A 14,470-nucleotide genomic window follows, 5' to 3' on the forward strand; every position below is an offset into this window, starting at 1 on the left:
TTTGAGGATCTGGGTGTCTGATTTCTCCATGGTTCTGGGTTAATAGATCCGGGGAGAGGCGTAGCTTTTGATGTGGAACTAAAGATAGTTCCAGAAGTGTGGTGAACCACGGTTGACGTGCCCAAGTGGGAGCCACTAGTATTAGTGTTAGTGACTGTTGTTTCAGTTTGCGTACCACAAATGGAACTAGTGGGAGAGGCGGAAAGGCGTACGCAAATCTGCCTGACCAGTTCATCCATAGGGCATTGCCCTTCGACTGTGGGTGTGGAAACCTGGCGGCGAAGGTTGGGCATTTTGTGTTTTCGGGAGTGGCGAACAGGTCTATGTCTGGTTGTCCCCACTTTTGGAAGAAGGGGAGTAGAACCTTGGGGTGTAGTTCCCATTCGTGGATCTGTTGTGTGTGGCGACTTAGGAGGTCGGCCACTTGATTGTGGATCCCTGGGAGATGTTCTGCTAACAGGTAGATGTTCTGGGGAATTGCCCATCTCCAGATTTGCTGTGCCAGTTGGGACAGTTGGAGAGAGTGTGTCCCTCCCTGTTTCTGTATATAATACATTGTCGTCATGTTGTCTGTGCGTATGAGGACAGTTTTGTTCTTTAGGTGAATTTGAAAGGATTTTAGTGCTAGGAACACTGCTAAGAGTTCCAGGTGGTTGATGTGGAGCAGTTTTTGTTGGCTGGTCCATCTGCCCTGAGTGGTATGGTGAAGGAGGTGGGCTCCCCACCCCGTGAGAGATGCGTCTGTAGTTAGCACAACTTGTGGAAGAGGCTCTAAGAACGGTCTCCCTTTGGACAGGTTGATGGTGTTCCACCATTTCAGTGATCGAAGTGAGCGACTGTCCACCAACACCAGATCGGTAAGTTGTCCGTGAGCTTGGTTCCACTGTTGTGCTAAGCATTCCTGTAAGGGACGCATTTGAAGTCGTGCGTGTGGGACTATGGAGATGCATGACGCCATCATGCCTAGGAGCTGCATGAACACTCTTGCTGGAAGAGATGGATGAGTTTGAAATTGAGAGATGAGATTTTGTATACTGGCTATCCTGGCTGTGCTGGGATAGGCAATGGCTTTGGATGTATCTATGGTTGCTCCTAGATACTGATGTAAGTGGGAAGGTTGTAGGTGGGATTTGGGGTAGTTGATCGTGAATCCCAAATCGTGGAGAGTTTGAATCGTGCGATGAGTGTGGAGAACGCATTTTTGGTATGTATTGGCTTTTATGAGCCAATCGTCCAGATAGGGGAAGACATGGATCTGTTGTCTTCTGAGATGCGCTGCCACGACTGCTAGGCACTTGGTGAACACTCTGGGTGCTGTTGTTACTCCGAATGGGAGAACTGTAAATTGATAGTGTTGCCCATCTACCACAAATCGTAGATATTTTCTGTGAGCGGGATGCATAGGGATGTGAAAGTATGCGTCCTTGAGGTCCAATGTGGCGAGGAAGTCTCCCTGTTGTAAAAGTGGGAGGACTTGTTGGAGAGTGGTCATGTGAAAATGATCCGAATGTATATACTGGTTTAGTAGTCTGAGATCCAGTATGGGCCTTAGTGTTTTGTCCTTTTTGGGAATGAGGAAGTATAGAGAATATACCCCTTTTCCCTGATGTTGAAGGGGGACTGGTTCTATCGCATGTTTTTGTAACAGGGATTGAACTTCTTGTTTGAGGAGAGAGAGATGATGCGAGGACATTGGACGTTGTTTGGGCGGTATGTTTGGGGGGGATTGTATGAGTTCGAGGCAGTAGCCAGACTGGATAATTTGTCTTACCCACCTGTCTGTGGTGATGGAAGTCCAGACAGGCAGGAATTGTTGGAGTCGCCCCCCGACCGGAGTGGAATGGTCTGGGGGGAGTGGTGGCAAGTCACTGTTTGGTGGCTGGTGAGGTGCGGGTGTTGTTGTTGTTGCCCCGCCCTCGACCTTTGTTATTGTTTCCCCTATAACCTCCCCGGAAATAACCTCTGTTAGGGGATGTTTGTCCAGAATTTTTAAAGGTGGACGTGGTCTCAGTTGATGTGTTTTTGGAGCCTCCTCTATAAAAGGAGCGACGAAAGGAACCCCGGTTTTGATGAGACTGCAGTGCTCCCATAGACTTGGCAGTTTCATTATCCTTTTTCATTTTTTCTAATGCAGTATCCACTGCAGGGCCAAATAGCTGCTCTTGGTTGAAAGGTTGAGCTAGAATTGCGGTTTGAACCTCCGGTTTAAAACCGGAAATACGGAGCCAGGCATGTCGTCTGAGTAAGACGCTAGTATTGACCGCTCTAGAAGCAGTGTCTGCTGCATCTAAGGCGCATTTAATGGAGGCATTAGATATTAATTTGCCTTCTTGGATGAGGTCAGAGGCCTGGGACTTAAAAGGTTCAGGCAGATGTTGCATAAGGTCCTCAAGTTGGTCATAATGCGCTCTATCATACCTGGCTAACAGGGCCTGGGTATTCGCAATACGCCAATGGTTAGCCGCCTGCGCGGCGACCCGTTTGCCCGAGGCTTCTAAAAGCTTAGACTCTTTGTCTGGGGGAGGCGTTTCTCCAGTTGTCTGTGAGTTAGCGCGCTTCCTGGCATTTGATACGACTAGGGAGTCTAAAGGGAGCTGGGCCTTAATGTATGCAGGGTCTTGCGGGGCTGGTCGGTACTTTTTTTCGATGCGTGGGTTGAGAACCCTAGCTCGAACAGGGTCCTTAAAGACTTCAGTAGCATGCTTTATAACCCCTTTGATCATGGGCAGTATGTGAACAGTCTTTTGTGACTGCTCAAAGGTATCAAGGAGAAAGTCCTCTTCAAGGGCGTCTGTGTGCATTGTAACGCCGTGGAATGTTGCTGCCCTATTTATAAGTTGGCCGAACCCTAGGTGGTCATCAGGAGGGGAGGGCTTGGAGGGGTAGGTAGTGGGGTCAGGCATGTCAGGTATAGGATAAGACCAGTCATCCATGGGTGCTGGGTCTGGGAACGTAAAAGGGTCGTTTGGATCAACAGGATCATTAAATAAATCAGGGTCCGCCCCTCCCCCTAAGTCATCATTATCATCCTGTGGAGGAGGTGAATGATAGGGAGATGGTAAAGGTAAAGGTAAAGGAGAATCAGGAGGAGGAGGGGGGGGGACGGGTTAGGAGGTAAAACAGGAGAGGAAGGACGAAGTGGTGAAGTAGCACAGTCCTTTTTCCGTATGGGAGCTGGGGGAGGTGTAGTGTCCAGCTTCCGCTTTTTATATGGGATGGCAGTCACATGTCCCGTGTTAGGATTGATGTAGATCCGCTTCTGAGTAGGATCTGGTCGAAAAAGTTCATCTGGCTCCGAAGGTGGTGTCTGACGTCCGCTTCGGGTCTTTATGAGCTTTTTTCGGCGGGGACGCAGTTTTTGGCGTCGACGATTTTTTCGGGTCCGATGGATTTTTCGGCGGGGACGCAGTTTTTGGCGTCGACGATTTTTTCGGGTCCGATGGATTTTTCGGCGGGGACGCAGTTTTTGGCGTCGACGATTTTTTCGGGTCCCATGGATTTTTCGGCGGGGACGCAGTTTTTGGCGTCGACGATTTTTTCGGGTCCGATGGATTTTTCGGCGGGGACGCAGTTTTTGGCGTCGACGATTTTTTCGGGTCCGATGGATTTTTCGGCGGGGACGCAGTTTTTGGCGTCGACGATTTTTTCGGGTCCGATGGATTTTTCGGCGGGGACGCAGTTTTTGGCGTCGACGATTTTTTCGGGTCCGATGGATTTTTCGGCGGGGACGCAGTTTTTGGCGTCGACGATTTTTTCGGGTCCGATGGATTTTTCGGCGGGGACGCAGTTTTTGGCGTCGACGATTTTTTCGGGTCCGATGGATTTTTCGGCGGGGACGCAGTTTTTGGCGTCGACGATTTTTTCGGGGCCGACTGAGGTTTCGGGGCCGACTGAGGTTTCGGGGCCGACTGAGGTTTCGGGGCCGACTGAGGTTTCGGGGCCGACTGAGGTTTCGGGGCCGACTGAGGTTTCGGTGCCGACTGAGGTTTCGGTGCCGACTGAGGTTTCGGTGCCGACTGAGGTTTCGGTGCCGACTGAGGTTTCGGTGCCGACTGAGGTTTCGGTGCCGACTGAGGTTTCGGTGCCGACTGAGGTTTCGGTGCCGACTGAGGTTTCGGTGCCGACTGAGGTTTCGGTGCCGACTGAGGTTTCGGTGCCGACTGAGGTTTCGGTGCCGACTGAGGTTTCGGTGCCGACTGAGGTTTCGGTGCCGACTGAGGTTTCGGTGCCGACTGAGGTTTCGGTGCCGACTGAGGTTTCGGTGCCGACTGAGGTTTCGGTGCCGACTGAGGTTTCGGTGCCGACTGAGGTTTCGGTGCCGACTGAGGTTTCGGTGCCGACTGAGGTTTCGGTGCCGACTGAGGTTTCGGTGCCGACTGAGGTTTCGGTGCCGACTGAGGTTTCGGTGCCGACTGAGGTTTCGGTGCCGACTGAGGTTTCGGTGCCGACTGAGGTTTCGGTGCCGACTGAGGTTTCGGTGCCGACTGAGGTTTCGGTGCCGACTGAGGTTTCGGTGCCGACTGAGGTTTCGGTGCCGACTGAGGTTTCGGTGCCGACTGAGGTTTCGGTGCCGACTGAGGTTTCGGTGCCGACTGAGGTTTCGGTGCCGACTGAGGTTTCGGTGCCGACTGAGGTTTCGGTGCCGACTGAGGTTTCGGTGCCGACTGAGGTTTCGGTGCCGACTGAGGTTTCGGTGCCGACTGAGGTTTCGGTGCCGACTGAGGTTTCGGTGCCGACTGAGGTTTCGGTGCCGACTGAGGTTTCGGTGCCGACTGAGGTTTCGGTGCCGACTGAGGTTTCGGTGCCGACTGAGGTTTCGGTGCCGACTGAGGTTTCGGTGCCGACTGAGGTTTCGGTGCCGACTGAGGTTTCGGTGCCGATGGACTTTCAGGCATCGATGTTGAAGAACGTCTCGGTGCCGGTGGAGACTTCGGTGCCGAGGAACGTTTCTGTGCCGAAGGAGATTTCGGTCTTGGAGCCTGTTTCGGTGCCGACAGTGGGTGTTTGGGTGCCGAGGGTGTTAAAGGCACAATCAGGTGAGGTTTGCTCGAGCCCGAGCCACCCACAGGCTTAGATGTCTTCGGAGCCGGGCCCGAGGGCGGGGCTTCTGAAGAGGATTTCGGGTCGCGACTGGGCCCAGCTGGCGGAGTCTTGACCAATGCTTTTTTGGATGGGGCAGGGGCAGGGGCAGGGGGGGTGGTACTCACACGCTGCCCTGGAGTGATGAGGTCATCGGAATCGTCGGCCTCGGACACGATCGAGATCTTCGGTGTCGTCTTCGGGAACATCTTGAGCAAAGATGTCCTCCGGTTCTGGAGCTGGTTTGGCCATAATATGGCGTCGAGCTCTTCGGTCCCGGAGGGTCTTCTTCGAACGGAAAGCGGAACAAGCTGGACAGGTGGACTCGTTGTGTTCCGGCGACAGGCAGAGGTTGCAAACCTCGTGGTGGTCACTGTGGGGGAACTTCGCTCCACACTGGGGGCATTTTTTGAAGGGTGTCCTGTCCATCAGCCGCTTCCGGAACCGGTCCGAGTTGATGTCGACGTCGATGGAATGAAGATTAAAGAGTTAAATCGATTGCTGGAAGTTTTCTGCTGGAGCGGAAAAAAAGTTCATCCGAACCCAATGGCGGAAAAAAACAATCTGCCGATGGAGTGGATGCCCATGCGCACTGTTGTCCAGGGGAGGAGTCACCAACCTCGTGACCAAAGGCTTCTTCCGAAGACAACAACAACCTGCAATCATCCGAGCCCAACACCAGATGGCGATCTTATCCTCAGTGTGTGATCTGCAGCTCATATGCCTCGAACACAAGCTTCCTAGGACCGGTTTCTGGCATTCCAGCCGTCTTCAGCCAGGCTTGCTTTTGTACCGCTTTCTTCGCCATAAGTTGGCAGGGTATGCTCAGACGTGAGTCCCTTGCTCACTTTGCCACTGGATTCAAGCAAGCCTGGCTGACGACGGCTGAAATGCCAGAAACCGGTCCTAGGAAGCTTGTTTCCGGTCCAGGGAAGGCATGGCTTGGCAGTTCGGGCTGGACTGTTCCCATGAGGCACAGGGTCAGACTGATTTGCATATGGCCATGTCTGAACTGGGGTGGCAGAGTGGGCCAAAGAACGATGATGGATCAAACCCAGATCTGCTGACTGGGTGTGAGTGTTTGATTGGTTCTGATGCTCCGTCCATCACCACCCCCTTTTGTACCGCTTTCTTCGCCATAAGTTGGCAGGGTATGCTCAGACGTGAGTCCCTTGCTCACTTTGCCACTGGATTCAAGCAAGCCTGGCTGACGACGGCTGAAATGCCAGAAACCGGTCCTAGGAAGCTTGTTTCCGGTCCAGGGAAGGCATGGCTTGGCAGTTCGGGCTGGACTGTTCCCATGAGGCACAGGGTCAGACTGATTTGCATATGGCCATGTCTGAACTGGGGTGGCAGAGTGGGCCAAAGAACGGTGATGGATCAAACCCAGATCTGCTGACTGGGTGTGAGTGTTTGATTGGTTCTGATGCTCCGTCCATCACCACCCCCTTTTGTACCGCCACAGTAGCTAGGCACTTTGTAGACACCCTTGGTGCCGTTGTCACGCCGAAGGGAAGGACTCTGAATTGGTAGTGCTGTCCTTGAACAGTGAACCTGAGGTATTTTTTGTGTGATGGGTGAATGGGTATGTGGAAATACGCATCCTTGAGGTCCAGTGTGGCTAGAAAGTCTCCCTGCTTGAGCAGCGGGAGGACTTGCTGGAGAGTGAGCATGTGAAAATGCTCGGAAAGAATGTATCTGTTTAGGGGGTCTCAGGTCTAATATAGGTCTGAGTGATCCGTCCTTCTTCGGTATTAAAAAGTACAGGGAGTACACCCCCGTACCTTGCTCGTGGACAGGTACGACCTCTATTGCGCCTTTTAGAAGCATGCTTTGCACCTCCTGCTGTAAGAGCGTTAAGTGCTCTGAGGACATAGGACGGTTTCTTGGAGGAATTGTGGGTGGAGTGGAGGTTAGCTCTAGACAGTAACCGTATTTGACAATATCTTTGACCCACCTGTCCGTGGTGATGGAGTTCCACGTGGACAGGAACCTTTGTAGCCTTCCCCCGACAGGTGTTATGTGGTCGGGAGGAAGGGAGAGGGCGTCACTGCTTGTTCTTGGGGGAGGACCTGGTGTTGCCGTAGCCGCGTCCTCTTCCCTTTGTACTGGAGCCACGATATCCACCCCGGGTGTTTTTATCGTAGGTGGTTTGGGTATTGCCCTTGTTGTATGTCTGCTGTGACCCCTGTCCTCTACCTGCTCCTCTATTTCCGGGGCGACGAAAGGAGCTGCTCCGAAAGGACTGAGTCTGGAGAGCCCCCATGGACTTTGCAGTGTCCGTGTCCTTTTTTATTTTCTCAAGGGTGGTGTCAACCTCCGGTCCGAATAAATAGTCGGGGTTGATAGGCTGGTTGAGTATATTATTTTGCACCTCAGGTTTGAATCCGGAGATTCGCAACCAGGCATGTCGTCGCAGCATGACGCTTGTGTTAATGGCCCTGGCAGCCGTGTCTGCGGCATCTAGTGCACACTTGATGGAAGCATTTGTGAGTAGCTGTCCCTCTCTGATAAGAATTTCTGCACCTTCTTTGTACTGGTCAGGGAGATGTTGGAGTAGTTGCTCCAATGTGTCATAGTGCGCTCTATCGTAGCGAGCGAGGAGCGCTTGTGTGTTGGCTATGCGCCATATGTTGGCAGCCTGGGCGGCAACTCGCTTGCCGGAGGTCTCTAACACCTTGGACTCTTTGTCCGGGGGAGGAGCGTCACCTATCGTCTGCGAGTGTGCCCTCTTGCGAGCATTCGCTACGACAATGGAGTCTAGTGGTAATTGGCCTCTGATGTAAGTAGGGTCCCCAGGCGCCGATCTGTATTTCTTATCGATCCTGGGGTTTATCACTCGTGCCCTGGTGGGTTCTTTGAAGATGTCCTTGGCTGGTTTGAGGACCCCTTTCAACATGGGCAGAGTTTTTACATGTCTTTCTGAGGATGCGAAGGTGTCCATAAGAAAATCGTCCTCGATGGTGTCAGAGTGAAGCTGCACTCCATGATTATTTGCGGCACGTTCGATAAGAGCGTTGAACGCTGCAGTGCCCTCTGTGGGAGATGTTTTCGCCCCATAGAGTTGTGGGTCCTGTGCATCTAGAGGTGCACCTGGATCTACAGGGTCGCCCCAAGTTTGATCAGGGTCCTGTTGGTAATCAGGGTCTATGTCTCCGTGGTAGGGGACTTGGTCACCCATGTAGTCCTCCAACACGTCCGTGTCGGAGTGTGTGGGAGAGAATGATTGTGGATCCTGGTAGGGCGAGTGGTAAGATTCGCTTAGGAGAGGTTCTGAGTCCACAGGCAGCTTCCTTTTTAGTGGGATCCGGAAAGGGTCCAAAGGTGGCTCCGAAGTTATCCTCCGTTCGTGGATAACCATCCTGCCGGTGTTGGCGTCGATGACATGTGACGGAGGCGCCTCAGCAGGTGTAGTTGTGGTGTGAGTTGGAATATTTTTGGGATCGTGGACGGAGGCAGGCCAAAAGTAATGTTGGCTGGCGCCGAAGAGGCTGCTGGAGCTTTTATTGGGCCGGAGCCCGACATGTCCTGGAGGACCGTTTTGGTTTTGCTGCTTTGTGCTGCAACAGGTCGCACTTGGAGCGCCTTCGAGGCTTTCGCGCCGACCAGGTCTGTAGAGGCGGTCGTCGACTTTTTCGGCGCCGGCGGGTCATCGAGTCGAGGGGCGGGAATGGCCGTCGACGTCTTCGATGCATGAGGCTTTGGTGTTGCCGTGGAAGCGATGTGAGACGCAGCCGGCAGTGTGACCTTTGGTGTCGGAGTCGATGGCGTCGACGTCGGGAGCCGATCAGGTTTGTTGGCACCGAAGGCCTTTTTCCGTATGCCGACTCCGATGTCGGCCGCTTCAAGTTCGGCACCGAAGTCTGGCTTGGTGCGCTCGGTGCCGACGCGCTTCGCTGGCGTCGAAGGTGTGGAAGGCCTCGATCCGACCAGCGCCACTTTTGGTTTCGGTTTCGATTGAACCAGTGCGGCTTTCGGTTTCGGTTTGGAAGAAGGGAAACCAGCCGGTTTAGGTAATAATGGCTGCCGCTGAACGTCCGAGGCCGGGCCCGAGGGCGGGGCCGAAGAACTGCGGGATAGGTCTCGGGTAAGGCCCGAAGGCGATCCCTCGACCGGAGCCATAGACTGTGGCACTGGGCTCTCTTCAGTCTGAACGGGTAGGCCTTGCTCGTCATTGGAGCTACTCTCTTCGGCCCCTAAGGCCTCATCGTAGTCTCCTACCTCGGTGTCGTCTTCATCTCTGCGAAAGAGTGATTCGTCGACGTCGTTCGATCCGGAGTCATGTTCGGAAACGGGACTGGAGGGTAGGATCTCCAATTCTTCGACATCTTCGGTCTCGGCGTTGAAGATGTCTGCCGGGGCCGGTGCCGCGTGCTGCGCTTCGAGTCTTGCCGCTCGTCGATTCCGTAGAGTCTTCTTGGAACGGAACCGGGCACAGGCCATGCATGTCGATTCGTCGTGATCCGGCGAAAGGCATTTGTTGCACACCGGATGGACGTCGATGTGGGGATATTTCGCATTGCATACCGGACATCTCTTGAACGGTGTCCTCGATTCCATCGTCGATGTCGTCGATGGGCAGGTAAGAAGCGAAAAGTCGGTGCTGAAAGTTGTTAAACTAACAAAGGAGTATCGAAACCGATCGAGAAAACAGTACCGACGCGAACTAAAGGCCTTTTGGCCTCGATAAAGTTTTTCCTAACTTGAGTTAAGATAGCACATCCGAACCCAATGGCGGAAAAAAACAATCTGAGGATGGAGAGGATGCCCATGCGCACTGTAGTCCAGGGGAGGAGTCACCTATCCCAGGATACCTCGAAGACTCTTCCAGGACAACAACGTGCAAACATCCGAACCCAACACTAGGCGGCGATCTATGCACAGATATGAATTCAGCAGCCCACATGCCTCGAACATACAGAGCCACTTTCTCACAGCACCTCGTTTGGGGGCTGCTCATGGGAAGGCTACTCGGTCTTGATAGTCAAGCTCCTAGGTTTAAGGTAATGGCAAAGGGGGTCCCGGGTTGGCACTAAGTCCACACCACCAGCGGGGCCGTTGCGGCCGGGTGCAGGGTGCTCAGGTGGTGTTGGGATGCTTTCCTATGGAGGATGTTGGTCACAGAAAAGGACTGCAGGCAGAAGACTGGATGAAGGGACCTACAACGGGAGGTCAACGTTGAATAGATGCTGGACACCAGGACACCGTAGGTCTAGCACCTCAGGTCTCTGGGGCTGTTGGGGTAGTTGGAGGTCATCCAATACTGGAACACTGGTCAGGATTGTCGGGGGTGCGGGGGGGGGGGGGCTCGCTAGGGTGTTGGCCCACTCTCAGGCTGTGGGCATCTGGTGCAGAGTAGTGAGGCCCCACAGATCTGGCTGGATCTGGAGTCCTGGCTTGGGTTAGTGTTGGACAAATCCAATGTCAATGAAGAGACCAGAGTTCTGTGGGAAGGCAGGGGAGGTCTCCGGGGTTCTTGGAGGCTGCAGGACATGCCAGGTTCAGCTTGCAGGTGTCCAGAGCAGGAGACAGGCCAGTAGGGCTGGGGCCAAAGCAGTTGCAGTCCTCTTCTGCAGCACGGCTCTTCAGTCCTTCTTGTCACATAGGATCTGAAGAGGCAAGGTTCAGAAGTGCCCCTAAATACTATATTTAGGAATGTTCTAGGGGTATGCAGGTTGGGACCAATGGGTAGGTTGCCTCAGGTATTCCACCCTCCGGAAAGGGGGGGGGGGGGGGGGGGGGCTAAATACTAGATTTAGGGGTGTGCAAGTCGGGACCAATGGGGAAGGGGGGCATAGGCCTTTTCCTGATTGAAGGGGGTCCCTCCATCTTCAAGATGGCAGGGACCGAGAGGTGGCCTTCACTCTCCCTCCCCCTGAAGGATGGGGTTGGCAAAGGTGGGCACAACTCTCTTCCTGGCTCGGTTTTCCAGCTGGTCCTCGCGCCTAAAATGGTGGTCAGAACCGTTGAGAGACAGTTGCTGATAGCACCACAAAAAGACTGGGGCCAGCTAACAAAGGTGGCAGGCCTTTGAAGCTCACTCTTCGACGACCCTGCCCACCCTGGGGGAGGAGGCATGACACCTCTGCCCAGGATGTGCTTTGTTCCCGGACCCAGAAAGCAGACGGCTCTCTACCCAGGGGTCCAGAAATATGTCTGGTGGAGGCAGATGGTTGGGAGCCAGTCAGGCACCACACCAGAGTTGGTAGTTTTTTCATGGGAAATCTCTAAGATGCCATCTGAGTGCATTTTTCATTAAATCCCACACTGGCATCAGTGTGGGTTTAGTGTGCAGGGAAGTTTGATACCAAACTTCCCAGACTTCAGTAAAGCCAACATGGAGCTGTGGAGTTCATATTGACAAACTCCCAGCCCATGCACTCAAGATGGCTCAGCTGCACTTACAATGTCTGTGAATGGCACAGACACTGTAGGGTCATACTGCTCATGCAGCTATGCCATCACTTGGGTATGGTACACCCTGCCTTTAGGGATGCAAGACCTGCTAGAGGAGTGACGTACCCATGCCACAAAAAGTCAGCACGCTCCTGAGTAGGAAAGTGTCATTCGTGTTGCACTCAGTTTGAGAGACGAGTTCTCTGGGTAAATGAAGCAAAGTAAACGAAAGTTGAATCCAAAAGTCAATTCAATTTATTGAACCATTTGTTCAAAGTAATGTGGTAGAATTCTTTTCATTCTTATTCAAAAATCATTAATCCAACTGCCCAATGCATTTCGGGCTATTTTAGCCCTTCTTCAGGGGCGGCGCTGGTTAGTGATGTTGGTTGGCGAATTCTCGGGTAGCGAGAAAAGTCACGTCCGTACGCTCTGGTGAGTGTAATGGAAGGTAGTCCCTGAAGAAGGGCTAAAATAGCCCGATATGCATTGGGCAGTTGGATTAATGATTTTTGAATAAGAATGAAAAGAATTCTACCACATTACTTTGAACAAATGGTTCAATAAATTGAATTTACTTTTGGATTCAACTTTCGTTTACTTTGCTTCATTTACCCAGAGAACTCGTCTCTCAAACTGAGTGCAACACGAATGACACTTTCCTACTCAGGAGCGTGCGGACTTTTTGAATATTAATTTTCCCTACTCGGGGGGATTTATTCGCTTGCACCAACCACTGACCGTCTACATCATTACCTTGTTGAAAATGGAGTGCGTACTTTGTTTTTTCCCAGTTTTGTTGTACCCATGCCACAGACCGTGTTGGTGGGCATGGCACACATGGATGTGTGCCAGGTCAACTTTTCAGTTTGGGTGCACCAAAACACGCAGCCTGTAATGAAAGGGTGGAGGTGTTAAGGTGAGGGGACAGAGTGGCACAATACATGCTATAGCCCTCAGAGGCCCTCTATGGTCACAAGGCCCTTGGTACCAGGGATACCTCTTACATGGGACATACAGGTGGCCCGGAGGTGTGCCAATTGTGGGTACAAAGGTACAGTTTTGAGAAAACACAGGTGCTGGGGCCTGGTTAGCAGGATCCCAGCACACACTTAGTCAAGTTGGCATCAGGTATCCGGCAAAATGTTTGATAACCATGCTAAAAAGTGGCACTTTCCTAAAACTGTACAGTCATTGCTTTACTTAATAGAAAGAATAGTTTTATTATCGAAAAGCAAATAAACTAAACAATTAGTACATTTTCTGGGCCCAAGTTACACCCCAAAGGTATTTATAGTTCTCTTGCGATTGACGCTAGACTTTCAGTTAAGATTAAGCCTTGTAGCCAATGCTAGCTACAGGAGATGCTTGACTAACTTTTTTATTTTCAGGTTTCTTACAAAAACACAGAGGTTGCCTGATGTAATAGAGGCAGAAATACTGGTGGTTAGACTATACTTTGATATAGCTGCATTGATGCCTAAAGATGCTCAAGAATAAAAGGTTGTGGCCAAATAAGTACGTATTGCAAAAAGAATAAGGAGCTGCCCGGCCACACAGGGATACTGGGAATCAGTGGTGGCTTGTTTGAATGATAAGTTTGTGAGTAACATGGAGGCCTCTCCAAAGTGCTGACTGTTAAACACATGGGATGAAATGGAACTCACCCGCATGGACCAGATATGGCATACTCTGGGGTGAATGATTCATAAACGTAATATTGCACGTGTTTGGAGAGCTGAACAGCCGCCGCAACTCAATTGGAAGTTGGATATGGATTGGGGCATATTTTCTGAGAGGGTGGTGTAGGAGAGCAGGGGTTGTCTGGGTAAATGGACTAAAGTATGGGGGAAATTGCATTGATCATTGGGGTGGACTGTGCGCCCCTTAAAGGAAATGCCAGAGCTGATGCTTGGTGCCTGGGGCCCCCAGACAGACACTAATACTGTTCCGAGAATTCTTTATGTGGTGGTGCGGGTGTTTTGATGCTGCACTATTGGGTTTGTGTTACTTTCACTTGCAATAAAAATATTTAGACACAAAAAAGAATAAAAGGTGACTTCCTAAAGGTAGCCATGGTCTTGGAATAAAATGAACACAGATACAAATCAAACAAATGTCATTCAAAAAACCCATACAACAAGATTCCCCATCCACAAGAAAAGCCTTGAGACGAGGTGGCTGGTTGAGGGACACAGTACAGTTACTACAGTCCTGGGACAGAGTTCAGAGACGAAATACTCCCATTGGCTAGGAATGGGAATACTTAGAACACAGCAAAGTAATTCCCACAATGTTCCCCAAGAGCACCTTGCCTACAGATGGCCTGCAGTGAAGGTACACACTTTCAGGTGGTGGGGCACCACGAGCAACCACAGCGGCACGACGAGCTATGGGCCAGGTTTGAAGAGGCTGTGCCAAGTACTATGAGTAAATTGTATAGGCAGAGTGTTACTAGTCACTCTTTACTGATGATTCCAAGTCTCATGATAAGGAACGACTACATGGTGCCCTGTGCAGAGCCATACAGTTGCGCTTCTAAAACATACAATGTTTAGTAGAGTAGCTAAAAGGTAGAAACATTTAAAAAGTCTAATTAGCAGGATGTGCAAAATAGTTGAGAAAAAAATAACTAACCTCTCTTTTGAACTCCTTCACAATATACTGGAGCAAGGCTTGGTCAAAATCTTCACCTCCCAAGAACGTATCACCATTGGTTGATTTGACTTCAAACACACCCTTTTGAATTTCCAGGATTGAAATATCAAATGTGCCACCACCCAAATCATATACCGCAATACTGCAAGAAAAAATGTTTACAAACATAATACATTCATAATGTGGGCTAAAAGTGTTTACCTAACATTAAGTGAAGACGGACAAATTCCAAAATGCATTTAATACATAAGTGGATGGCTGCTTCTCAAGTCCTGTGGCTCCTAACAGAGAGGAAATCCTTAAAGTCATTCACCGATGCTTTACTACCATTCAGCCC

At 51.4% G+C, this 14,470-nt stretch overlaps 1 protein-coding gene across 1 annotated transcript in view; it reads right to left on the bottom strand.

Moving 5' to 3' along the window:
- Nucleotides 1-14,470, bottom strand: part of HSPA9 (heat shock protein family A (Hsp70) member 9) — a 369,556-nt gene that overhangs the window by 195,375 nt on the left and 159,711 nt on the right. The window contains exon 8 of the mRNA XM_085617883.1: nucleotides 14,113-14,275. Coding sequence (XP_085474009.1) covers nucleotides 14,113-14,275 — 163 coding nt within the window. The remainder of the gene's footprint in view (nucleotides 1-14,112; nucleotides 14,276-14,470) is intronic.

This window comes from Triturus cristatus, chromosome 7, assembly GCF_964204655.1.
Source record: "Triturus cristatus chromosome 7, aTriCri1.1, whole genome shotgun sequence".
In the NCBI taxonomy this organism is placed as follows: domain Eukaryota; kingdom Metazoa; phylum Chordata; class Amphibia; order Caudata; family Salamandridae; genus Triturus; species Triturus cristatus.